The sequence below is a fragment of the Onychostruthus taczanowskii genome, unplaced genomic scaffold (genome assembly GCF_017590055.1).
Source record: "Onychostruthus taczanowskii isolate IOZ18803 unplaced genomic scaffold, ASM1759005v1 scaffold112, whole genome shotgun sequence".
Classification (NCBI taxonomy): Eukaryota; Metazoa; Chordata; class Aves; order Passeriformes; family Passeridae; genus Onychostruthus; species Onychostruthus taczanowskii.
The window spans coordinates 1,652,653-1,679,178 of NW_024497852.1; the positions used below are offsets into that span (position 1 = coordinate 1,652,653).

A 26,526-nucleotide genomic window follows, 5' to 3' on the forward strand; every position below is an offset into this window, starting at 1 on the left:
TATTTGTTGATGCCTGTTTGCAGGGGTTTATTTGTTTGAAAAGGCTAATCAGCCAACTGCTTAAATATAAAGGAAAAGGGAGAAAATATTCAAAGCTATTCAGATGAGGTGCCATGGTTTGAGTTTTGATGTCAGTGTGCAGCCAACTGACAAATGCTGAGCCACAGCCTGGTGTAAATCCAGATGAATTCCACTGGAATCAACAGACTTCCTTCCAATTTATTCTGATGTAACAGAGAGCATGATATTTCCATTCAGATTTACATTAGATTTGTTTCCTGTTTTCCATAATTCAGTCAGTTTCCATTGTGTACAAAAGCAGCCTGGGCCAGATCTTGATTTTATTTGCATCAGATGAAAACAGTTGTTTCAAATGGAGCCACCCTGAATTTATAATTGCATAAATAAGAGCAGAATGTGATCTATTCCAAGAGAGAATTTCCCAGGGCGTTGCTGTGTGAGAACACTCCTGCTGTGGTGATCAGGTGCTTTGCCATTGATTCAATGGAGAAATTTCATCTAAATCCTGGATGAAGCCCTGAGCTTGAGCTGCTTTGCACACCAAGGTCTGGAATTCCCTCTTTCCTCCAGCCAATAAGCCAACACCTCCACCACCTCATGACCTGACACACCAACACCATGGATGGCCTGAGGAAAGCATCAGGATGGAAAGAGCTCGGCCTTGCCTGGCAGAAATCCTCCTCCAAAGACAGATTTCATTTGTCACACACCTTATTTATAACCCAAGTGCTCCATGTTGACTTTGCTTCCCACTGAGTTTCCTCCCCTGAGGCCCTTCTGAGTCCCCTTGTTCCACTGTAATGGGAATTTTAGGAGCAGTACAGTTATTCCCTGGCAGATCAGACTGCCTGTGTCAGCAGCCAGGGTACCAGTAACAGATTGGGTTATTAGTAATAACCAATAAGAGTGCTATTCCCAGCAACATGTGTAATCAAGTGGATTTACTCCTCCCCATTGAAGCTGCTTATTCCACTGCTAGCAGGAAAATAAGGCCATTTAAAGTCATTTATGGTGGTTGCAAAGGCTTTTCTGAGTAGATATACAAGTTGTGTTGCCATAGCTCCTGGGAGGACTTTGAGCTCAGCTCATCCATCTGGCTCCACACGCCTCACACTCGGTCCTTGCTGTCCTCTGGAAGGCAGAATTTCCATTATGGACAGGCATTGCTCTCACTCTGGTCTCACAGGTAGGGCACAAGCTCAGGTGACCCTCACAACACTGACCTCCAGCTGTAGCACGTTATGAACACAAATATTCCACCTCAGTTCTCAAGGGTGAGAAAACGTTCAGCTTCATTCTTTGTTACCCATGGCCTGGGAAAATGCAAAGCAGATCTGCAGTAAAAGCAGCTGTATCAACAAAATATCACTTTACATGGCTATGACTTGCCATTTGAAATGAAAACATACCTCTTCCATTTGACTTTTCAGGCTCCTGTGTGTTTAATTCCACAGTAAATTTAGATTTCCATTACAAATCTAAATATTTCTCTTCATTTACAATATTTAGCACCGAACGTGGGAAAACAGTGACAAGAACAACTGCAGTGACACCAGTGACAGCATCACAATTACAAGGCCATCAGGATTAGGAGCACATTTTGTGGCAGAGTGAAATTTCAGCATCTCTGTGCTTCTCTCTCCTCACGTCATGTCAGCCCCTGTGCAGAGCCTGGCAATCACCCCATGGGCTTGGCCTGTGCTGTGGAAAGCAGAGCCTTGACAAAACAAGGCAATCATCAAATTTCCAGCGTGGGTGGATCTGTCTGCTGGGTTTGCACACACACACTCACTATCAGGGCTGCCGGTGCCTAAAGGCAGCTTTACATCGAGTTTGTGCCTATAAAACACAAAAGCACAACAGACTCTCTCCTCCTGGTCCTCCACAGAGCAGGAGCAGAGTTGAAGCCATCCTGCCATAACAAAGGCTGACATTACTTATGGGGGATTTTGTTCCCCACGGCTTTTATTCCACGGTGTGATTTGCATTACAACTGGATCCTAATTGTCGATTTCAGCAGGCAAAGAGCAGTCGGGTACAGATTATAACAAGTGATGTCACACAACAGGTACCACCAGGCAAGGCAGCCTTTGACAGGCTGATTAACAACAGAGCTGCCTGAATTAACGGGAGCCCCAAAAAACCCCGGAACAGAGGAAGTCTGCTTACACAAAAGTAACCCTTTCACTGCTGCTTCCTGCAGCCCTGAAGGTCTGAGGCAGTGCCTGGCAGCAGCACTGAGCTGAGGAGGAGCCACTGTCCTTGGAGAAGGGACACCTGGAAGTCACCACAGCAGATGAACCCCTGCCAGGTGATCATTGCTGTAGACTTTATGTATTACAGAAAGTTGATTCATATATTTTTATTAAGAAATTCATTGCTCTTTTATAGACTAGTTTGCTACAGGACGACTTAATTGGGTTTTTTTTACTTACAACGCTATTGGTTAATTAAGAAACTACTTTTTGGTAAACAAATCTTTAAAACACATTGTACATGTTCACAATACTAGGTGTAGCAATTTAAGAACTGTTTCTCATTCTTTTCTCCGGTCTTCTGACAGACTTTTCCCAGGACAGTGCCTGGGAAAGTTGTGTTTCTGTGGCCAGGGAGCTGCTGCCACAGGAGGTGACACCCTCGGGGGACACAGGAGCCCTGCCAGGCTCTGCTGGTGCCACTGGGAGGTGACGAGCCCCAAACGGCCCCAGCAGCTGTCTGACACTGCTCAGCCCCAGCAAGAAGCCTTCGGCCCAAAAAACCCTTGAAGGAGAAGCTTCCAGGAGGGAATGCCACACAGGCTGAGGGGGACAGTGGGACAGAGCTGCCCCTCTGCCCTGCGAGGAAAGGAGGAGCAGCTGCTGTGGGCTGCAGAGTGTCTGCAAGGGTTCTGCAGGAGGGAAATCCATCATGAAGGGGCCTCAAAGGACAGTGACAGCCTGCTTGAGACCCTGGGAGTTCAGCCACTGTGTTGAATTCTCCTGGATGTGGAAAAACCATGGTATTCCCAGAGCTGCTAGTGCAGACTCATTGATTAGTAGGCAGGGCAGGAAATTAAATGAGGCGGGTGAATTAAAGCCAGACTTCACAAGCTGCATCTGTTCCTCCATTCCCCCTGGATACAACACTGATGGAACTTTAAAAAGTAAATTTAGCGAGGAAAGCTGCCAGGCTGATGGCCCTGTAAGCTGAAACATTTGATGCATGCATGTCTCAGGTGCAGGAGAAGCACAGAGGAGCCACTGGAACGTGCCCCAGCCTGAGCTGCCTGAGTGGAGCACAGCTGTGCTGGAGATGACCTGCCTAGGCTTGTCTTCTGCTCACGAGGCTCAGGAGAAGGAGCTGCTGGAAGGGCCTGGCTGCAGCTGCAGGGAGGAGGAGAACAGCAGTGCTTTGGATACTCCAGTGCTGTGATGCTCCAGCAGCAGCAGGATCCCAAAGGTGAGCAGTCCCAGCAAGCAGCAGTCCCGTGCACAGAGCAGCACTGTGAGGTTTCAGACTTCTCCATCCCGCAGCACACTCAGCACCTAACACACCTTCCAGTGCTGCTCCTGGGTCTTGGCCCCACCTGCGTTCACAGACAAGGGAAACACCCATTTCACAGCAGCTCTCACTGTCAGCATCTTTTCTGGTATCCAGGCAGCTCCCCACACCACCACAGTTAATTTAGTCGTTACAGATATCCCCCTGAGCTGCTCCAGAGCCGACCAGAGCTGCCAGCTACAGGCAGGAGGTGTTAGAGTAGATCCTGGACCTAATCCAGCTCAGGTCAGTTTGCCTTTCACAGAAAGGCAAAACTCCAAAGAGCCTGGCTGGTTTTGAAGGAAAGCAAGGAGAGACAGGACATCTCAAATAAAAGACTTATTTTTCCCCAAGGCATGTCCAGAAGAGGATTGGAAGCATCCCTCTGCCCATTTGGTGATCCAGCCTTCTTGGCCAGACTCAGGTAAGCCCCCAGTGTCTAAATTCCACTATAGAAAGTGGCTTCCATCTATTCTGAGAGCAGCTGAGAGGTGTGATCCCACCACTCAGCAACCAGGAGTAAGAGGCAGCGTGGGGAACACAAGCAGAAGAGGCAAAGAGATAATCCCTCTGTCCTCACACACTGCGACTGGAAATGTTGGGGAACAGCTGGAGCTGTCAGGGGGGTTTAGATTGGATTTTGGGGAAAGTTCTTCCCCCCAGGGTGCTGCCACTGCCCAGGTTCCCCAGGGAATGGTCCCAGCCCCGAGGCTGCCAGAGCTCCAGGAGCTCCCAGGGATGCCCAGGGTGGGATTTTGGGGGTCTGTGCAGGGCCAGGGGTCCCTCCCAGCTCAGGGTATTCCATGATTCATCACTAAAGAGTTGCACAGTTCTGTTAGCAAAGCATTAAAGAAATCTCTTGCAGTGAAAAACAACCCAATAAACAGGCAAACAAAGAAAAAAAAAACCAGTCAGTTCTTGTTCCTCAGAGCCCAGCCCCTGTTCCCAAGTGGCTTGCATTGGATTGTGGCATAGAGGAAAAAAGTAGAAATACCACAAATAGATCCAGTTAGTTTTACCTCTTTTTATGCTGGTCCTGTGGCTCTTTGTAGGTGGTTTTGTCCTACTCTTGCCCAATAAACAGACAAACAAAGAAAAAAAAAAAAAAACAGTCAGTTCTTGTTCCTCAGAGCACAGCCCCTGTTCCCAAGTGGCTTGCACTGGATTGTGGCATAGAGGAAAAAAGCAGAAATACCACAAATAGATCCAGTTAGTTTTACCTCTTTTTATGCTGGTCCTGTGGCTCTTTGTAGGTGGTTTTGTCCTACTCTTTCCCATGTGATGAGATGCATCATTTGAAGGACAGCAACCAAACCAGCTCTTCCTGCTCTGGAGAAAGGCAGCAACTGCACTTAGAATAAAAGATTGTCAGGCAGATTTGAAGTGTCAATCAAAGCCTATCTCTGAAAAAAACATTAGTCCAGGCAGCTCCCCACACCACCACGGTTAATTTAGTCTTTCCAGATATCCCCCTGAGCTGCAGAAAGCCTTCCAGAGCCGACCAGAGCTGCCAGCTACAGGCAGGAGGTGTTACAGTAGATACTGGACCTAATTCAGCTCAGGTCAGTTTGCCTTTTGCACAGCAAAAGACTGTGATTATCAAGCCCAGGGAAGCAAATCCTGTCTCCCAGGCTTTGTGAAGCAAACTGCACATTTTACTAGATGAGGGGCATAGATTTAGAACTCTGTTCCTCAGTGTGTCCCATCTGCAGTGGCACACATCCACTTTAATATTATTATTCTAATTTTCATTATTATTTATGACTACACCCAGGGCTGTGTGAGGCACTCTCCAAGCACTCAGGAAAGTACTGGCTCTGCTCCAAGAAATTCATTATTTCAGGATAGACAGACATGCAGAGGCACTGCATGGTCAAGTGGCAGAACTGCTGACCCAACAGCCAGTACCTGCCTTGCTGGTTGACCTTGGAAAACTCACCTTCCTTCTTCCCACACTTAGTCCCATCCCACTCTTTGTCCATCCCATTTGCTTAAAAAATGTTCAGCTGTGACTATGTTCATGTTTTTGTCTTAGAATCTCTTTCTGTGCAAAGTCTAAGTATGTTCTCAGGGGGAATATTTTTCTTCTTTGGGAAAAAGAAAATGAAAAATTCTATTTTCCATAGCATTTTGTCAAATGCTTGTGTTGGAAAAAAAAGAATCAAATGTTTTCTCATGGCCAAAGAAACCAGAAAATGCAGATTTAAGGTGTTTGGTAAGAGTTGCCAGTCATTGGAATTTTCTGGGAAAAGTACTGTAGAGATTAGTGAAACATCCATTTTTGTTCCTGAAAATAAGTCTGAACCTAAAAACCAAGTTGTTCTGTGAGTAAGGAACTGGTGAAACCCGTTCTTCCTCTGATTTGTATTACAACTGCTTTTTATTTCTTCCTTTCTTGGTGCTCCCAGCTTCCTGCAGCATCCTGCAGGCACCTGATGCCCTCCAGACCTTCCCAGCAAAATCCTTGGCTGCTCCAGCAGCCTCTTGCTTTGCAGGGAAGGGGTAGCAAAAAGTGCAGGGGCTGGTTTGGAGCTGGGCAGGAGCTGACTGACCAGTCATATCTAAAAGCCAGCTGGTCACCTGCATCCCAGAACAGGCAGGGAGCAAGAGGTGTAATTGTCTTGCCTTCAATAGAATATTAACTTAAATGTCTCTCTTCTATCCATCTGCTGCTTGCTCATGAAAATTGCAGGAATCCTGGGTCTGTGAGACCTCTCTTTTTCCATCAGATTGGGTTGAATCAGGTCAGCTGGTTCAGAAGTTATTGGAGCAGGGGAAGGGGGAGGACCAGCTGCAGATAGAAGAACAAGGAGGCTCATTGCTGTATAAACCCTGGCTCCAAAATGAGGCAGTTTTGGGGTACCTGTGGGTCCCTGAGATCAGGTGAGGTGGTGGCTGTACCAGAACCAGGTCCTGTCCTTTGGACACAGAGGGCTGCCAAGCTCCAGGACTGTCTCCAGTCCCCACCACTTTTTGCTGTACAAAGCCTGTAACCTGGAAATGGGGCTCCCCTGTATAGAAAGTGTTCTGGAGCCCAGACAGACCATAACCAGAGTCATTTACACCTGGATGGTCAGGCTGAAAGGAAAAAAGAATTATCTCACACTTACATGTAGGAAAACAAAAGCCAAGAGCAGCAACTTACTGCAGAATCCTGAGAAGGAGCCAGCAGGAGGCTGGGACGTCCCATGTCCCCATCTGGGCCCTAAGCAAAGTCCACCTCAGCTCCTTGTTGCTCCGTTGCCCAGGCAGAAATCCCCTTTCCTGGGCATTTCACTGATCCATGGCTCTCAGGAGCTGAGTCAGCCTCAGCACACTCCTCCGTTGGCAGCTGGGTCCACATGGCACGCTGATGAGGAAACACTATTTGTTGTTTTGTTTGGGTTCATTATTCACGGGCACCATGCTGGAAACACTTGGAGCTGCTTTCTGAACAGTCCTTGAGCTGGCCTGCAGGGAGGGACTTACCAACACTGGTGGCCAGGCTGCCTTTCCGTGGGCCAGCTCTCTTCCATCTGCTTCCCTTCAGCCCTTGTCACACTCGCCGTCCCTCATGGCTTTGGCTGTGCTCTTTGGCATTATCTGAATAAGAAAGAGGCAAATACTTGGAGCACTACAGAGATGCAATCAGAAATGGCATTTGCCCAAGCAGGCACTCACCCTGACATGTGGGGAACGTAAAGCTCATCCTCTGGCTGGTTCTGTTCTTCAATCACACTACATAACTGAGAATAAGCCACTTGCAGCCTTTCAAACCTGTTTATCCTTTCACAGAAGATGCCTTCACCCTCCTTCAGGTAATCCACAACTGTCTGGAAGACTTTTTCTGATAAGCAAGGCTCTTCCTCTTTAGAGCCTGCTCCTGGAAATCCATTTTTCATCTTAGAACAAGGGCAGTCTGTAGCTTTAGGAGCACTTTGAGAATGTCTGCAGTAAGAGTTTGAACTGCTCTCAACACACTCACCCTGAGGCATTAGCACTAAATGGTGCCTTTCTGGGGTTGTGGGTCTAGCAACATCTTCTGACAGGGGTCCAGAGCCTCCACAGAAGGCCTGAACTTAGCAAAGTAGAATTCTTTTCTAAGTTACTCTTCTGAAAACCCTTAGAAATCACCCAGTGCTATCCCCTGGGGTCTCCAGAACAGAGCCTAAAGCTCAAAGTTTGTAGGGGTACCTCTTTGGGACTGGGATTTGCCTGGAGAGCTCATTATCCCACCTTGGACTGCAACTAAGAGCAGGGCTGAGGCTTTTGACTCCTGTGAATTGCTGTTTGCAATTATGTTTTCATTTTACGACAAGAAACTGAGCCTGTGCTGCAAATATTTCATCAGATCTTAGAGAATTTCAGAGTCTGTGAGGTGGGAGCTTTTGCTGTGTTCTAGCAAAGTCTAGTGATGCTGATATCAGTCTCTGGTAGGGTTTTCTGTAAAACCCAGAGCAGGATTCATATTTCAGCACTTTCTTCCCTTGAAATTTCAGGGGATTTTGATAGCCAAGGGTTTGCTGTGAGCCCACCCTGTAGCACATCTGTCCCATAAAACACCATGACACAGGAGGGGGGATTTATCCCAAAATCCTCACCTGATATAAATCAGCACAACTGCAGAGAAGTCCAGTAAGCTGGGCCATATCACACCAGAAAGAAACCTACGTTAGGATGTACTTCCCATTCATTAATTCTTTGCCTAGAACCAAGACAGAGCCCTGGGGAACATATTAGCTCAGTTTCATCTGCTGCAGTCCCATGCAACTGCACAGGGAGGAATCAAACCCTGTGGACCACGTTCTCTGTCGCTGCAACCCTGAGTTTTTGTTAAATGAGCTTCTTGGGCTGAACAATAAGTAAACGAGCTAAACACAGGTGTGACTGTCTGACCTGTGTGCTGTGAGGTGTCAACAGAGGTAACTGCACTAATGCTTTCAGAACTTAAAAATCACTTAACTGAGGACACCAGAAGAGAGCTTGGCCCGTGAATAATACACATAAATGCTACCTTCAGCCACTGAGATGTAGTCAGCCCCCCACCTGGCTGTTGCCTCAGTAACACATCTCTGGGAGGATATTTTTAAGGCAGTATTATTTATCTGGTAGGTGGAAGCAGACCTGTTAAGGCCATACCAGGTCAGCATATGTCTAAGCATGTACTGAAGAACTTAATTAGTTCTCCCTGAGCAGAGAGACTCCCAGTGCTATTTAAAGGATCGTTATCCTTCTGCGAGATGCCTCAGAGCCTGCTGCTAGGCCTCAGCTAAACAGGGCAAGGCTGGAGGAGTGGGATGGGGGTGAAAAGTCTCCCCTCCATGCTGAGGAGTAATTGCTGAGCAACCGCAGGAGCGGGAGGGTCAGTGCAAAGAGCAGGCTTCACAAAGCCACGCTGAAACTCAGAGTAAAAACTTACTTCAGGGTCAAACTGTGGAGATCCCATTACAGTTTTTTTTGTTTCTAGAGGCCCAACATCACCTGCTGTGCTTGGTGACTGCATCCCAGGCAATTCCAGTGACAGGGGCAGGGCTGATAGGAGAGTGATGGAGGTGTGGAGTGAGCCACTGCTGAGTGCCTGTCATTGCTCCTTGTGTCTCCATGGAGCCAAACATAGGCAGGAGTTTAGCATCAGCTAAACTGGACCTTGTGCAACTGGCTCACTCACAGTTTTCATTTACAGTTCCAAAAAAATCAGATATTCTAAACTGAATGCCAAGAAGGGAATGCAATGGGCTCCCTGAGGATGGATGGGTTTGTTATTCTGGCAGGAGGTAAAATATCCATCCTTGAGTGGATGGACCTTTGGAAAACCAGACTGAGCAGCCTCTGAAGAATAGAACAGGCTCCCAAGCATGTCAAAGCTTCTATAAGGACTGGCACTCACAGAGGACACTAAGGCTGGATTGCAGGAGAGGGAGGAACCTGGACATGCTTCTTTTGACCTAAGAGTGGCTCTGATATACAACGTGGGACCTTGCTCTGCTCTTGGAGCTGTCAGGAGTTTTTCCTGGATGAGTTGTTATGGTAACTGAGCTAATGCCCTGAGATAGATGCTTTCAGGTGGCTCCAGGCCAGAAAATCAACACCAATAGATTCCAGATAATAGACTTCTGCTGAACTCAGTGCTGGCGTCTACTTTATTTAACCTATTCACCAATGACTTCCTGAACTCCATTCTCCAGGCAAGCCATATATGCTGAGAAAAGCTGCCTGGCCTCAATGAGCCCCAGCTTCCAAAAGGGGACACATGTCCTGTGCCTGAGTCTGTGCCAGTAAATCAAATGTGCCTGGGACATTCTCCTGCATTTAGAGGACAGCTGGCACAGAATGGCCAAGGTTTTCCTATTAAATTCTCACTCTCCAAACCTGTGTGGACCCATCCAGGCATCCCACAAGGAGCAGTCCTTGGCCCGTGCTGGCTTCTGAAATGCACCTGGACTGAGCCAAAATTTGCTGTGCAATACTCCATCATTGTAACAGAGAGAAGTCCAGGCATTGCTTAATTTATCAGCACAGACCTTGCCTGAGTGACTGCAGGAGAGGAGCCTGGAACCAAGAGCAAAGGCTCTGACAACATGCTTGTGCTTATACCACATACAAATCCAGCTGGAACTGTACATCCCTAGGAGCAGGCAGTGACAGGCACACTGGGCATGTCTAGGGATCACTCTGGATCAGCCACTGACATCCTCTGCTTGAAACAGCCCATGGGTTAAGCAGTGGATTCACCAGTTCAAGGCAATGTTCCTCCACCTCCCACTGAACATCCAAACACAGCCAATAAACGATCAGCAAGGAGCAGCTAATTGCATGTGCCACTGCCCAGCCCAGGTCAGACTGTGTCCCTTATCACAGAGTCCAGGCCAGAAGGCTAAGAGGCTCAAAGCCCTGACTTTAGTGAAACTGCTCCTTTTACACCCTGCTCAATACAGGTGGACCTGCCTCATCGTTTAATCAATACATTTCACATGACTGGCTAATTAACAAGACACCATTTGTAAAAACCTTATGGGCAAAGGAGCTTATTACAAAACACCAGGTGCAGATTGTTTAGAATTCTTTCTCTCCAGCTCCCTAAAGTCTCCCAGGCCGATTCGTGGGAAAACTTAGTCTAGCTTTCTCTCTGCCCAGGCTGCTGCATCCACATCCTGTTCACTGGTGCTCCAGTGCAGCCAGCAGGGAGCTCCCGAGCAGCTCGCTGCAGCAGACAAATTCAGGAGGAGTCACGGCAGTCTCAGCACTCCCACGGCAGCGCCGGACCAGCTGAGCAGCTCCTGGCTCTGGCCCTGCCTCCAGAGCGAGCCAAACGGGTTCTGCTGTGGTGTGGCCCAGCACTGATCGTGCTTGGGCCTCTGGGACAGCCTATGGCACGCCCCTGGGTGCCTTTGCATCCATGCTGGGTGGCTGTTCTGCCCGTGCCAAGACCCACTGCTGGTCTCCTGTTAGGCACTGATGGCTCCAACACCACATGCTGGCCCGTGGCCACTGAGCTGGGGCATTTCTCTGCGTGTTCATTCCCATCTCAACTCCTGCTCTGCCTGCTTTACCCACTGGCAAACCGTGTTATTGTAATATGTCACTCTCTAGGGCAGAAACTGGTTTTGAGCGAGTTCTTTTCTCAGCCTCTACTGCAACAGGATTGCAATTTCAGTCAGTAATGTGATTAACAGGCTCTGCACAAAGGGGAATTGCATCCTAGGTGGATGTGATATTTGCAGTTCTGGCCAGCCCATGTGTTTTCCCATGTGAGAGGTCATGTTGACTGATCTCTAAATGGCTTGCTCGAACTTTTAAACATTAAGGTCTAAATAAATTTTCAGCATTAGCTGGTATGCTGATCCCTTTCCTGCCAAGCTGCCGCCTTAAGTGAATTTTTATGACTAAGTTACAAACCCCAGAAAGTACGAGCAAGAAGTGGAAATGCTGACTTGGCCTTTGCTAAATGCCAATTATCTACAAAGGCATTAGGCAGGGAGGGGAGGATGAAAAATAGGGTCATTTTCATGTTTTCTCTGGTTCAAAGCAAACTGTCCCGTGAGCCCATCGGAGGAACACACAGCATGCAGAGTGACCATTAATATTTATAGGCACGACACTGAGCTGCAGACCCTGGCAATCACAGCAACTCCACTTTTGGAATTAATAGTGCTCTGTTTGGCTGGTACCTCGGTACACAAGAGCAAGTAGGAGACTTTAAGATTTTCAGGGAGAGATGAGGAAGTAGATGGGGAGGGCTCCAAACTTCACTGAGTTGGTGAAACACTAAAACCAACTCTTAAATCTTCAGGACTGCTGGCCAAATGCAGCACCATGTTTTCACTATTCTCTCTGCTCCTGTGGCTCACAGACAGTCCCAACAGTGCAGGGGCTACTCTTGTTACAGTCCCCATGGTTATTCACTGTTGCCCAGCTGATACACACTGGTGTATTTCCAAAGACACTACTGGTGCAACATGGATTTATAGTACCTAAAGATCTGCTTGAGTGATCTTAAGACTCAAATTGTACTGTAATCTCAGCTCCAATGCAGCCTTCTCCCACTCTACATTTCCTAAGTTGCAGTGGCAGTGAGAGACAGGCATCTAAAATCCTCCAAAAGCTCTCTGTGCTGGAGACCTGGCAAGGTTCTGAGTCACAACTGCCCTCAGCCCAGGACTGCCTAGCCACACATGGCAGAAATATCTAAGGGAACTATCCTACCACAGCTCAGTCACCCCATGAACCTTTGGAGAAATGTGTCCCCAGTATCTGGGCATTTACAAAAATGCCTTTGGGAGTGGGTGAGGCACAACCCATTAATCCTTTATGTAAAAAAAAAATCAAGGAGACATGACTTCAGGTAGAGACTGGGCACTTCCCACATTGCACCCAGCCCTGGAAAAAGCAATGGGAGATTGGCCAAAGGTGCTACTCTAGGAACCAGGAAGGTTAGCAGGAAATCCATGGAGAAAAATATTAGAAATACCACTTCGTTTTTAATGTACTCACAAAAATTGAGCTGGGACCTTGAGCAACAGGCTCTCGATTTTCAAAAATGGCCAGTGACTTCAGCTGGGCCCTCTGAACTCAGCACACCAGGGCAGGATCTCATGGTGAGTTTTGCATTGCTGCAGTTACACCCTGCTTCTGCAGCGTGTGGGAAGGTGCACAGCACACTATGGAAACATCAGTATGTGCACTCCATCCACTCAGACCCTCCAAATCCTTTTTAACTTTCAAAAATTCAGACTGTAAAAATTAGGAAAATAAATACTGGAAACAACAACAAATAGAAGTGCTTCTGCCATTAAAAACCAGGTGAAAAGGAGGAGCTGAGCCAAGTTAATCAGAGAACTGAAATGAGATGTTGGAGAAAAGGGCCGTGGGTGACTTGGGGTTTGCAGTTAGCTGAGTGATGTGAAATCTCCTGTGTCTGGCTGAGCTCTGAAAGGAAACGCTTTATTAAATCTTCTTTGTGTGAGATTTCAAGCTGCCTCTGGACTGGAAAATAGGACCATTCCAGTATGTGGGATATAATCAAGAACTGAAGTCTTTAGTGCAGGGTTTTCTGCAGAGGAAACTGATCAGCATAGACACATAACTCAGAGGGCTCGGGATTTAGAAAGATGAATTAGACACCACATACCCACAACATACCTCTTCTACCCAGTATCCCCAAAATGCTTCACAGAATTAATCATGCTGGCAGCAACAACCCGGCTTTAGGAAAGACAGTGCGGGTGGGCATAAATTCACCACACTGAATCAAAACTGTCCTGTGGGCCAGTGAGTCCAAGGTCCATTATCTCAGCTTTCATCCCCACTAGAACACAGTGCTTGCCGTGATTGATCTCCCATGCCCTGGCTCTCCTGGGAGTCTCTAGTCTCACTGTACTTTCTGCTGTGAATCAGACACATTTTGGGCAGCTGCAGCCTCTTGCCATCCCTGTCCACCCTGCTCGTGCTCTGCTGTAAGCTGGTGGCTGGCAGCACTCCTCGTGTCACAAGGACTGTGCCACCCCCAAAAACCTGCAGAAAGTGCTTACCACAAAGAACCAGGGAGAGACAGGCACAACAGGACAAGAGAGAGGTTCCCAGACACTCCCATGTTGCACAGTCTCCTCTGCCCTTTTTCTTGTCATGTTTCTCTCTCTGTGCTTGGCCGCATATCCAGGAAAACAAGACCTGACCAGAGACAGGACAGGCAGCAGCAACCAGCAACCTCCTCTGAGCTGCTTATTTCACAGCACATGTCTGGATTTGAAGAGCCTGGAGCCTCAATCCTGCTGGAAATGGCAGGATTTGAGTTCCTGGTCTTACTTCCACAAACCCCGACACGAAAGTGTCCCAAGGGGCTGAGACACAGCAAGTGTGCCCCTTCCTTTGCACCACCCCCACGGCAGACGAGCTCCTTGCCTACCTTTTATTGCTGACCAGGAGGAGGACAGAACCGTTCTGGATGTTGGCTTCTTTGAGGGTCTCATGCTCCTCGAGCTGCCTGGAGTTGTAATAAAATGTCTTCTTCCAGGAAGTGATGCCCTCCCGGACCAAGAGAGCCCGCAGGTCCATCACCGTGTCCCTGGGCCTGACGGTCAGGGGCATCATCAGGTCCTCATCGGCCAGGTGCACCTTGATGTGGTACCTCTTCCATCGAGACAGGCTCCTGCGCAGCGTGTCCATCCCCTCCAGCTCAGCAGGGCCAGTGTGGCAGAGCAGAGCATCCAGCTGGGAGATCAGCAAAGCAGGGACGTGGCTCTGAAGAGGCTGGCTGCTGCAAGCAGCTTAAAACGTCCTGCCAAACCTGTTTCTCCCAGTTGCCACGCTGCATGCTTCACATACCAGGGAAGAGCTCACCTGGCTCCATGAGCCTGCTGGCTGGGAAACGTCTCCATGAATCATTTCCACACACCCCTAAATCCCATCATAATTACAGTGTCTTCACGAAGTGCTCTTCATTCCAATGGCTGGCAGAGGACTTTTAAAGCCAGATCTCCACAGACATTAGAAACGTGGGTGCATGTCAGAAATGAATGGTTTAGCAACCTCGTGTCTCCTGCTCTAAAAAGCTGCCAGCTGGGGAGAAGATCAGTTAGCAAAGCAGGCATTTAGCAACCTCACAGCTATTTAACATGGCCACTTTAATGAAGAGAAGTACAGCTGCATAGTGACAAATTCCTCACAGAGGAGAGCCACAGCACCCTGATGAGCTAGAGCCTGGCTGTGTGAACAACTCTCATCACTGCAGTGCAGATTCCCCCAGGAGATCTGCGCTGTTGCTGCTCACAAACAATCTGGGACCCTCCAGAAGGGATAGGACTCACTCACTCACTCATCAAACCCCCATACATCTGATATTGACTCACATGAGTCCTCCATGGTTCATTGTCTTGATTTCCTCTTCCTTTCAGACCCTGTCTAATTGCAGGGCTGGGTATCCTGTGCAGCACGTCAGAGATCAGCACCACAGGCTGCAGGCACAAACAGGTAGCACAGAGACCTTGAAGTGCCAAGAGGAACCAGCCACACTTTGGGAAATGCAATGCCACCTCTGAAAGGAAGGAGTTGATGTCAGCCACAGGCTGTAATTGACTGATCCTACAAGGCAGACTCTGGCAGTCACAAGATGATACTTCAGAGCAAACACCATGAAGATAAGGAAGCCTTTTTTGCTCTTTTTCTCAAAAAGATCAAGTCACCCTCTTATCTTGTAGGTAACTTTTCTGCAGCCCGTATTACAGGCTTTAATTCCCTCGTCCATTCTTCTTAACATAGACCAGTATTTTCAGACCAAAGTACTGCAAGACTGTTGAGTTCAGGGTCTGCTCTTCACTAAAGAGGAGCTGCTCTTGCCCAGCAGATAACAAAAGTCTGATTTTCAGATAAGGCAGCAGTCAGCTGCCATTGAGAATAAGAGAAGTGTCCATTCTCCCATGGGGGAACAAGGAGGATTCCACCTTTCCTCCACACCTCCCTTTTCCCTCCCCTGCACATTACGTCTCTGCCAAGAACAGCAGCAAACATCTTCACTTGCACCACAGCCACGGGCAGTGGAGATTTCCCTGTGCAGTTGAGAAGAACTGAAGCTCCATTGCAGCATTTCTTTCCAGCTTGGGTCACTCCCAAGGTATGATTGTTTTGGTGGGGTCTGGGATTCTTGGGTCCTTGCTCTGCCACTGAGTTGCTGCAAAGGCGTGAGATGAGTCATGCCAGCCTTGGCGTTTGTGTTTACTCACCTCATGACTGCAGTGTGGTGTAACACATGTTCTCTAAGCACCTTGTGGGAAACAGGAACTGCGTTCAGCACAGTCATGGTTTGGGAGCAGCTAAGGATGCCTGGATTTACAAATATGCCAATAACCTTGAAGACAGAACAACACTACCCCTATTGGAGATGGAGAAACTGAAGGATAAAGCTGTTAAAGCCCAGAAAAGGCAAAAGGTCAGGCTCTGGTCCCCATATCCCAGTACCTCAGTGAGGGGTCTCATTTTCAGAGACCTGCAGAGACCCTCAAGCCCAGGGCTGGTGATTCCTTCCCCATTGGGGTGACATTCACCTAGGGAGCCAAACGTCTTCCCTGGAGTAAAGCCAGAGTCTCAGGGGTAAAGCAAGGGTCTGATCCAACTCCCAGAGCCATGCAAGGGCAGCCTCTCATTGAGGGCAGCCAGACCTGGAACAGGCCCCAGACACACCGTGGTCTGACAGCTCTGGCCAGCAGACTCTGCCCAGTGAGTGCCAAGGGGAGCATAAGGCATTCTCACTTCAGCAGAGCCTGTCTGGTGTCAGGAGTCCATCAGCTCCATCCCTCCAGCATACGTGACAGCCTGACAGTTGCCAAATACCTCCCTCAGACACCTTTCAGACAGATCCTGTTTATTTTTAGGACAGCTCTTTCCCATCAAGGCTCAGATGCAAATCATTACAGAGAAAGGGGGGGATGGTGGCAGGAAGAAAGCAGCTATTATTTTTATTTCTTTGCCTATGATGTGGTTGCAAACTTTCCTCATGTACCCCCATCTGTCCACATTGGGACCCTTCATTTTATGAAAAGGGACGATACCCTGGCCTATGAAAGCAGGATAAGGAGAAGCATAGCAGTGAAGTCAGCTTATGAAATATTGAAGCAATGAAATCCTCACGGAACACGTGAATGCCTAATGCCAGTTTCAATTAATTCTGGATTTTTCATTAAACCACTATTAAAAGCAAAAGGACAGCAGAAATAAGGGAAAATTACTGGAGCAGTATATTAAATACCTTAGTTTTGCTTGAGGATGTTTTATTATCTGTCCAAAGCAATTATTTCACCAGCTCCTGATGGTTTGTAGGCTAAACAGAGGTATAGGGTAAAGTTCTAGATGGTCTTTCCTCAAAATTATTTTAATTTTTGTCCCCTAGTCTGCACCTGGCAGCCTGTCTCTGGTGATGTCTCTGGTATGTCATATCTGGAGGATAAGACATGGAGTCGGAGTTCTGGGAATCTGTAATAAAGTGTCACTCTGGCATTATTTACAAATCAAATAAAAACTTGTTGACTTAAGCTTTTCCCCATATTGAGGGCAAACAAAAGACATGCAAATATTCAGAGACATTCATTAGGAAAGCCTGAAAAGCAATTTAAAACCCAGGTGGGCTGTGATTTTTTTACGGACAGAAGAAATAAAGCAACAGCATTTATAAAATGTCTCTTTTTCTGTTCTCAGAGCTTCCTTACTCCATTGACTAGAGAAAAAGAGAAACACCTGCCTGAATTAGGTGCTTTGGTAAGATATCTCAAGATGTTTGGGATGATCTTGGGCCTTATGACTTCTTCTCATAATGACAGAATAGAGACATTCATTCCTTAGGCAGGTGGGGTTTTGGTGGGGTTGGTTGCTTGACAGTGGCTGTTTTGCTGTTTGCTGTGCTGCTCTCCTTGAAAAGGGCAACAGAGATGTGGGATGCTGCTCAATAACAAAATAAAGGTTTTGATGAGGAAATAAAGGTTTCAATATGGAAATAAAGGTTTCTTGCTACCAGGAAATAAAGGTTTCTTTATATTCTGGTAGCAGTCACAAGGAAACTGAAACATCTGGGAGAAATCTGATGCTGATTCCCCTGGCAGAACCTGTAAGTCTTTGAGGAAATCACTCAGCCAGTGCTGTCATTCTGCCAAGGCAGACCCTTTGCTGTTCCCTGAGCCCTCTGATGCCAGGACTTGTGGTCAGTAGTGCTGAACCCTGAGGATTCTCCTCTGGTGTCTCTTTGGGGACACGTTGTGTTTGGAAGCAGAGAGAGAGCAGGGGATGAAGCATGAGAGGTGACCACCGTGCTCAGGCTGACCAGACTTCACCTGCAGTTCTACCACACCAGGTACTAAAGAGGGGCTTTTTGTCAGATTCCCAAAAAGACTCAGTTCAGCTGGTGGGCACATTCTCAAGCCAAATGCTGTTCTCCTGCTCTGTTAACCAAAGGTGCAGAGGGAAGGCTGCAGCACTGTGAGCTCTGACACCCAAACCAGGTGCTGGGAAAGGTTCATTCATAGTGAACAGCTGTGCAGGCTTAACAGTGCTAAAACAAGGTTATAATCCTCAGTCCAATATGCAGCTGTCACCTAATTATTCGGTGCCTCAGATATCTCAGGTGATGGGGCAGCTTAAGGCACTGGTATTTATATTTCTGAAGTACCAGAGGCCCCAATGAGAGCTGTACCACCACGTGCCACGATGAGTAAGGCCCTTCCTATCACTCAGTGCTTCTATCCTCCTGAGATGTGCTCGGTTATGAAATGACTGGGCTCACTTTAGATGTCAAGTTACATCTCCAGCAAATGAACAAAGAGATAATAAATGATTAATAAATGCTTTGAGAAATGAGTAATTAAATGCAACAGCTTTTTAAGAGTCCAACGGATAAGGACAAAATATGTAAGCCCAAGCGATAAGGCTTCCTCCTGATACAACTTATCTGCAGCACACTGCTCACATCTGCAAGAGGGCTTAGGAACACTGGGAACTTCTGTGCACCAGGAAAAAAGAGCCTTTCTGTGATAGAGGAGCACTTCTCCTGGGGATTAAGACAAAATCCTCTTTGTTTAGACATTTTAAATCCAGAAAAGCTGGAAGGTGCTTACTTTAATGCGTGAGGTATGACTGTCAAGCAGAGCCCCAGCCTCCCATCCTTGCCTGGCACAGGGGAAAGAGTCAACATCTTCCTGCCCTGTTCTAAGCCACACTCAGGAGCTCTCCATCTGCTCCACCAGAATAATAGATTTAAAAAAAAAAGATGGTACTGCCATTCTTTCTGCTACAAATGAGGATTTCTGCCAGTAACACAGCTGAAGTCACCACGTAAAGCAGATCCTGCTGCAAGTATCCAAATCAGATTCCAAAAGACCCCACAACTGCTCTGGCCAGCTGCCCAGCAAAAATATTGCACTACTAGGAGCTGGTGGACTGTTTGGCATGCAATTGAACTTCAAACAGGCTCCAGGAATTAAAAAAAAAGTATTTATATTTAGTTTTGAAGGAGAAAACCTGCCTGGGTTTGGAACACAAATGAACGTGCAAGTGTTCTGAGCAAAAGTTGGATGTGAGTTGGTGACATTTTCTGGTGGAAAAGGCAATGCGAAGGAAAAAACCCCTGGTAATGCACAAGTTAAATGAACCAGTCAAGTGCAGACAATGGAAAAACTGAAAAATTGATATGAAGGAAAGCATTTTGTGGTGGTAGCTATTTCTCACTGCAGTTCTTTATAACTTCCCAGATGGGAGATCCATGACCCTCAGAAGAAGTCTGTATCCTTGGGCTTTGGCCTGAGGCAGCCCATGACTCACTCACCCGAGAGGGTTGGCTATAACCTGAGAAAAAAGCAAGACAACAAAATGATGGTGGAAACAGCAAAACAAAAGACAAATGAGTTAACTGATGGAAGAGCAAAAAAAAAACCCAAAGCTCTGCACACAAAGGAGGGCCTGGATGGAGAGAGAGAGAACGCTTGTGCCACTGGGGACTCAGAGGAGCTGCCATCCCAGGCAGCCAGCTCCTTTTCTTTCAGGCAAAACAAACTCAGGTGCCTCAGTCTTCAGAAGTGAGATGAGCGGAAATAGAATATTTGAGGCTCTATGAGCCATTCCAGCTGCAGCACCATCATTTTCCAGAGGCTCGAGGAAGAGAGGGAATCTGTGGATCTGCATTGCCATCTAACGGCAAGGCAGAGCTTGGAGCATTGGCTGGGGCCCAGCAAGGGGCTGGAGCAGTAAAAACAAGGAGGAGGTGGCCCACAGGGATAGTCCTGTGCTCTAAATGCAAACCCTGCCTCTGCAGCTGAAAGGTCTCGCCGATGAAGAGGAGTCCAGAGAAAAGCAGGGCAGCCAAAATCTTCTGGTAGAGGCTGCCGATTCCTTCTTTTCTAGGTTCCTCTCCATTCTGTATTAGCCAGAAATATCAGCATGGATTCAGGGTGGCATTTGCTTTCTTCTGCTCTACCCTGTTCTTCTAATGCTGGCAGTGAGACAGGCTTCCCAAGGAGGTGTGTATTTCAGGTATCGAGTGAATTCTGCCATCCTATTCAAAACAGTGTAAAATCATTATCTCAGGTGTTCCAAGATCCTGCTGGGAAATGCAGGTAACTGGGACTATTAAAGAAAAGAGGTAGATTTCCCTTGGATCGAGGCACAGTAAAAGCAGATCTCCTGTTTTCACCACGCTCAGCCCAGTGCTCATCTGTGGTCAGTAGTGGATACAAAATGAGAATGTATTTCAGGTTGGTACTGGCACACACACTGAGAAGGGTGGAGGGAGAACCCACAGAGCAAAAAACTCACTGAGATGTGAGGGTTTACACATCTTGTCATTTAAAAGGAAATGTCAGGAAGAGACAAGTTTGATGTTCAGTCTTTTCTACTGATAGACACCATATTGTGTAGTTTCTACAACAGAAAATTTACAAGAGAGTGGATTGTTAGGACATACTTATGTTAGTAAAATGAAGGAATTTGGTAAAGGGTTGACAACAGCTTCTTTCTTCTGCTTTGAATTGCTTCTAGCCTTGATACATGCAGCTTTGTATATGAGGAGCTGGAGCTCAATCAGTGTGAAAGAGAGGAAGGAGATCTTTTATGACCAAAGTTTGGAGCAGAGAAGGAGCTGCAGGAGAAACTGGGGAATATAAAGTGTCTGTTTTTCCCAGCTAGAGAAATGGGCCATGTTTTAGGTCTCAGTTAACTGCTGGGCCACAAAAAAAGGAGTAGGGATTGACGGCAGAGAAAATGTTGAGACCTGCCAGACTGCAGGCCACAGGTCCGACCACCCCAGTCTGCTCAGATGCCTGCTGTGACAAGCTTCCCATGCAGCCTGCTGCCAAAGGAATGAGCACACTCTCCAACAATCCAACTTAATTTCCTTCTGGTATCCTCTCATATTTACACACCAACCTTGCCAAGCTTTGCTCAGCCCAAACAATCCCTCAGAAAGAAAAGGAAAAACAAAGGAATTCTTACAGCCTGTAAAGCACCTTCCTGCCTGCCTGAAACAAACCAAAAAAAAAAAAAGAGAAATGGTTTAGAGTGCTCTTCTTTCTCTCTTGGTTGCTCGCTGGTTCCCAAGCTAATGAAAACCAGAGGCTGTGGGACTGACAGGATTATCATCACTGAATTCTCCAGGTGCTTCTCTGCAGTTTGTGAAGCAGGGAAAGGAAGAAGGGCATGTACTTGGTTGAAGGGCTGCAGAGGGTGACATGTTTCTTGATGTTCCTTTCTAAATGTGGCTCTGAGTCATGCAACAGTGTTGATTAGAAAAATTACCTTCCTGCAGTTGAAGTAGAAAGGAAAAAGAATCTTGTTTGGTGTTTGCTTCCCCAGCCCTGAATCCAAGCCTGCCTGAGCCTGTGGCAGGAAGGGGGCTGGTGAGCTGACTGGAAAACCACTTGTGCTTCTCTCAATCATAGAAATTATGAAGAGGCTGTGAGAGCAGCCACAGGAACAGCTCAAAATGCACACCTAAGGGTACAAGCAGCTGTTGTCCCAAGGAGCAGCACGCACAGCCTTATTCAGCCTCCACTCCACAAGTTCCTACACGGGCTGGGTCAAACAGGGCTAACAGAGTCCTTCCCACTCCGCTGCCCTCCCTTGTCTCTTCAAACAACACCCCAAAACTTGCTCCTGTGAGTCAGAGAGCCTGTGGCACATCCAGCCTCGTGGCATGCAGGACCACGAGGCAAAACAGCCTCTGAAGGCAGGATGGCAGCAGCGGCATGACCGAGGGAAGGAAGCCCTGAAGGAGCCGCAAAACACAGCCAGCAGCAGTGTGAGCTGGACCACGGGGCTGCAGCCAGCTGAGGAAAGTTATTAAAGGTGTAATTTGTCCCCAGGAAATCTGGTGGGGTCCTGCGCTCACCCTGTGCTCACAGCACGGGGCCATGCTCGGCTCCCTGGGTTTTCACCCCCAAACCCCTGCAGAGCCTCTGCTGCCCTCCACCAGCAAACCCCACGCAGGAGGGTGAGGAGAAGTGCAAATAACTGTGATTTGCGTGGTTTGTTGGGCTGTCATGACATTTCTCAAGGTCTGGAAACACTGATAATACAGTGCTTCACCCCTACGCCTTAAACCTGCTCCAGACTGAGGCCCTATATGATTTTACCTTCCACTGTTCAAATCACAGAATAGCTTAAAAGTCATTGGAATTGGACTAAAAAAAAAAAAAAAAATGCCCGGGGGCCACCTTGCTGCAGAGGTACCTGGAAAAAGCACATTTAATTTTGTGAGGCGTTCAGAGGGATACAGGCGCATACCAAGTGCCAGCACTGGTTTCCAAGCTAACACTGAACCTAGAGCTGTTAATAATTCAGATTTTTTAAAATACTAAAACAAAAACAAACAAACAAAAAAAGAAGAAGAATAAGAACGGGTAAAATAAGCACACAAAAGAAGCAGCCCCGCCGCTGGCGGTGCCCGGCCGGGCGGGGCGCGCCCATCCCCACAGCCCGCCGGGAGCCGCAGTCCGCGGCGCCGCCATCTTGGCACCGCCTCAGCACCGCCCCTGAGGGCTCCCGGCAGCCATCTTGGGGTGCGGGGCGGGCTGGGTTTTCGTAAAATTAATTAATTTTGATTTAAACAACAACAAAGATCGTTGTCGTGCTTTAACCCCAGCTGGCTGCCAAGCACCACGTAGCCACTCACTTGCTCGCCCACGACCAGAATCAGAATCAGAAGGGTAAAAGCTGGAGAACTCCTGGGTTGAAAGAAAGTTTAATAGGGAAAACAAAGGAGAACAGGGTCCCATCCCATGGAATGGTGACATGGGAAAACAAATGCCATCACTCCAAAAGTCCCCCATTTGTTCCTCCTTCTCCCTGTTTATATCCTGAGTGATATCAGACTGTCTGGAATATCCTGCCTGTGTCCCCTCCCAGTCTCTCGGGCACCCTCAGCCCCTCCCCAGCATGGTCCTGTAAGTGGCAGGAAAGGCCTTGGCTCTGTGCAAGCTCAGCAATAACAAAAGCATCACTATATTCTCAGCCCTGTGTTCCCAACAAATCCAAAATACACCCCCATACCAGCCACTGGGAAGGAAATTAACTCTATCCCAGCCACCGGCATTGTGCTGGTGTCGACTTGGTGTCGACACTCTACCATCATGTTTAGATCAATAAAGTGCAGATTTTTCCTTAACAGTCTCTCCCAAACGCCTTTCAGTGCTGTGCCAGCTCAGCCCCAGAGGATGGGGAGGTTCTGGGCCTGGTGCCCTCATGGCTGGGATGCTTGGGCGGAGGGGCTGCGGGCTGTGAGTGATGGGGCTGCAGAGAGCAGAGCACGGCAGAACTGAGCAGGGAAGGGGCAGCGTGTGCCCAGCGGGACCTGGACTGGGGAAAGAACCGGGGAATGTGAAGGGTGGATATCAGGAAAAGGCTCTTCCCCAGAGGGTGGCTGGGCCATATTGCCCAGGGAACGGACCCAAGGCCCCAGAGCTCCAGGAGTGTTTGGGCAACGCTCTCAGGCACAGGGTGGGATTGTTGGGCTATCTGTGCAGAGCCAGGAGTCGGACTCGATGACCCCTGTGGGACCCGTCTCAGTATATTCCATGGCTTTGTGCAGGTGCCAGGGTAGCAAAGTCAGTGCTGCCAGGCTGCCCTGGAAGGTGCCATACATCTGAATATCAGAACATCAGAGCAGTCAGGACAAGGCTGTGTGGGGCTGTGAGGCTCAGCAAGAGCTGGTGAAGGGATTCAATGGTTTTGGGCACATGTTTAATAGAGCTGCAAAAGGAAGCAGAGCTCGTTCTGGGGCTGTTGGATGCTCTGCTTGGTGTCCTCTGTCAGTGGAGATACTCCTGTCCTCCCCAGAGCCTGCTCTTCCCTGACAGAGTGAAGGTGACTGCTTCATACAGCAGAAAGAATAATTTACGGTGCTCATCAGACTGCAACTTCACGTGTTGTTCGGTTCCCCAAATATTTAGTGAGGGAAATTTCAAGGACAGGCACTCAAACTCACTGAGTTTGCCTTGAGCCTGAACTTGACATCTAAATTTGAGTTCTGTTATGTGTTATACTATCACACATTATAGCTAGTTCCTTAACACCAGTGCTTATTTTTACAGCAAAAACCACTGCTGTCTCCTATCCTGCATCTTTTTATAACTTAAATTTAGCCACCTCTTAAGCATAAATTTTTAAAAAATTATTTATTTTATGTCTGGATTTATTTTGGAGTAATGTAAAGAGATCCTTCCCTTCATCAGCCTTACGCCTTTATTCCAGGAAGGCAGGCCATCCCCAAGATCTGCTGGATTGGTTAATTGCTCTGCACACACAAAGGGGAGCTAATCAGCTTTTCTTCAAGCATGTGTTCATATGTCAACACTTTTGCTTCTGTCAGAAGCTTAAAAATGGAAACAGTTTTCTCTTTAAGAAAACAGGACCCAAATAAGGAGATGGAGTGGGGAAGATTCCTCTAGTGAGTCTGTTCCAGCTCATTCCTTAGAAAGGCTGTGGATGGAGCACCGGAGAAGAGGCCAATAGATCTGGGTTTTGTCCAGGGGGCTCTGGGTTTAAAGCTCTCTAAAACCACTTGTAGCTCATTTTCCCTGTGACTTGCCTGGGTACCACTTCTTTCTCTGTCCAAGCTCTTAAAAGTCTAAAATTTTAATAATAAGATTCTTTTAGTTGTGAGACAGATCCAGCCTGTCCTTGAGCAAAAATGGAAGCTATCAAGAAAAAGATGCAGATGTTGAAGTTAGACAAGGAGAATGCCATTGACAGAGCAGAGCAGGCTGAGACGGATAAGAAGGCAGCTGAGGACAAATGCAAGCAGGTAAGTGGAAATAAAATCACTGGCTGTGTGTGTGCTGTGGAAATAAGTGTAACAAAATACTGTGTGGCAATGTTCTGATTCAGAAAGCAAAATAATTTGAAGTCAGTTTTCTGTTAATCTCCTTTTGAAGTTTTTTGCCTTTTTGTCACGCTTCTGCAGCCACAACTAGGCTGTAACTTTTCAGCCATCTCAGTCTTTCCAAAATTAACATCATCCACAGATTATTAACAGTACTTTGTCTAAGTTTTCTTGAATCTTACATAATTGTCCTAAAATTCCCATGCCTTGATTCCATGCAAAAGGCCTTTACATATTTAAAATCAAAGCTGTAAACCCTGACACCTGTAGGACTAGTGCTAATAGAGTTGGCTGTGTCTAAACATTAATTAAGCCTCTCCTTGAAATGAATTAATAAAGTTCACTTCAAGTTCTTGGTGCAGAGAGTGCCCCTTAGAGGTACCAGCTGAGACTCAACAGGAGATATGTTCTCTTGTTTTTTGTGTCAAGAATAATGGAAAGTATCTTAATTTGAATGCTGTTCTTTTAACTGAATTCTAATGATAACATTTTCATATTGTTTTGCTTTTCAATGTCTTTATTCTGGGGTCTCTCTCCTATTTGAGCTTCAGTATTTCCAGAATAATCTTGAAATGTTAGCTGAGTGCATTCAAGTTTTTACAGCACTTCTTGTAAAAGTACCACCTATTTCCTTTTTACGTTTTCTAAATTTGGCTGCTTCTACATCTTCCACACTGCTCTAATATGTTATAAGCATTCATCTGGCCTAATAGTTCTTCTTCTTTAGAAAAATAAATCTTTGATCTTACTCCTCTTTTCTGAATTGTCTCAAAATTTTCAGCTTCTTTTTTTAATGTGGGCACAGTACTCAAATAGTTACTTTAATATTCATACACAAAGCCAGCATCTGCTTCATGCTGCTCAGTGTCCCTCTGTTAGAACATCCCAGCAAGGTTTGCAGTTCTCTCACACTGTCTGGTTGTTCTCTGCAACATGACAACATTCCAGAATAGCACGCTACCAAAAATGTCTGTAAAACTATCAGTGAACCTAAAATGAAGGAAGTACACCAAAATACAAACTGTTTTCATAGAGTAAATTTCTGTGAAGGTGGAGCTAAATGGATAAATCACTGTCTCAACAGACTGAGCTGTTTTGTGTTGCAAATCAAAGGATGAAGCAGATGGGCTTGCAGGGCCACCCTTATCAGCAGCAGGCCTTTGATAACATGAATTCTTCAGGGAGCATGAGACAGTTTGTCACTGAACAGCCTCCCAGCAGGTTATAAATAGCACCATTCTAGTGAACAATATGGATTTATATGGTATGGAGGAGTCTGAGCCTCATCGTGCAGGGGAGCTTATCGTGTCGGGCCACGGTCGGAGAATAATCCAGGATGGAAGGGACCTCCGAGGTCAGCGAGTCCCGCCTAGAGCCAGGCCAGCCCTGTTCCCTCCCACGTCCAGAGTACCTCGCTTGGGTGGAAGTGTGCTGAAGCACACACAAAGATCATTAAGGAAGGACCACTAATTTTTTTCAGCTGTACAGGAATTGAATAGTTTCCTGAAAAATCACCAGGTAATAGTGTTACAACAAACACTAAAAGGACAAAATTTAAAAGCATCTATAATTATGCTGCAAAACTGCTGCAGGGTGTCAAAAAAAAAAAAAAAAAAAAAAAAAAAAAAAAAAAAAAAAAAAAAAAAAAAAAGGGGAAACAA

The 26,526-nt window shown here is 47.1% G+C and overlaps 2 protein-coding genes across 3 annotated transcripts in view; one reads left to right on the plus strand and one right to left on the minus strand.

Annotated features, from left to right (window-relative positions):
• Positions 1-7,043: 7,043 nt before the first annotated feature.
• Positions 7,044-14,192, minus strand: LOC121347447 (putative ubiquitin domain-containing protein TINCR). Its single transcript, XM_041426106.1, has 2 exons — positions 13,922-14,192; positions 7,044-7,122 (listed from the first exon to the last, which is right to left on the minus strand). The coding sequence occupies exons 1-2, from the start codon at positions 14,179-14,181 to the stop codon at positions 7,119-7,121; spliced, it is 264 nt and encodes an 87-aa protein (XP_041282040.1). The 5' UTR covers positions 14,182-14,192; the 3' UTR covers positions 7,044-7,118.
• Positions 14,193-24,420: 10,228 nt separating this feature from the next.
• TPM4 (tropomyosin 4) overlaps positions 24,421-26,526 on the plus strand; it is an 8,660-nt gene continuing 6,554 nt past the window's right edge. The window contains exon 1 of one of the 2 annotated variants that reach the window (XM_041426227.1): positions 24,421-24,787. In XM_041426227.1, coding sequence (XP_041282161.1) covers positions 24,674-24,787 — 114 coding nt within the window. In that variant the 5' untranslated portion in view covers positions 24,421-24,673. The remainder of the gene's footprint in view (positions 24,788-26,526) is intronic. The other variant, XM_041426220.1, reaches the window with a different exon arrangement.

Bases quoted from the DNA above. Each gene is read 5' to 3' on its own strand.
- LOC121347447 (XM_041426106.1), bottom strand. From the start codon at position 14,181: ATGGACACGCTGCGCAGGAGCCTGTCTCGATGGAAGAGGTACCACATC.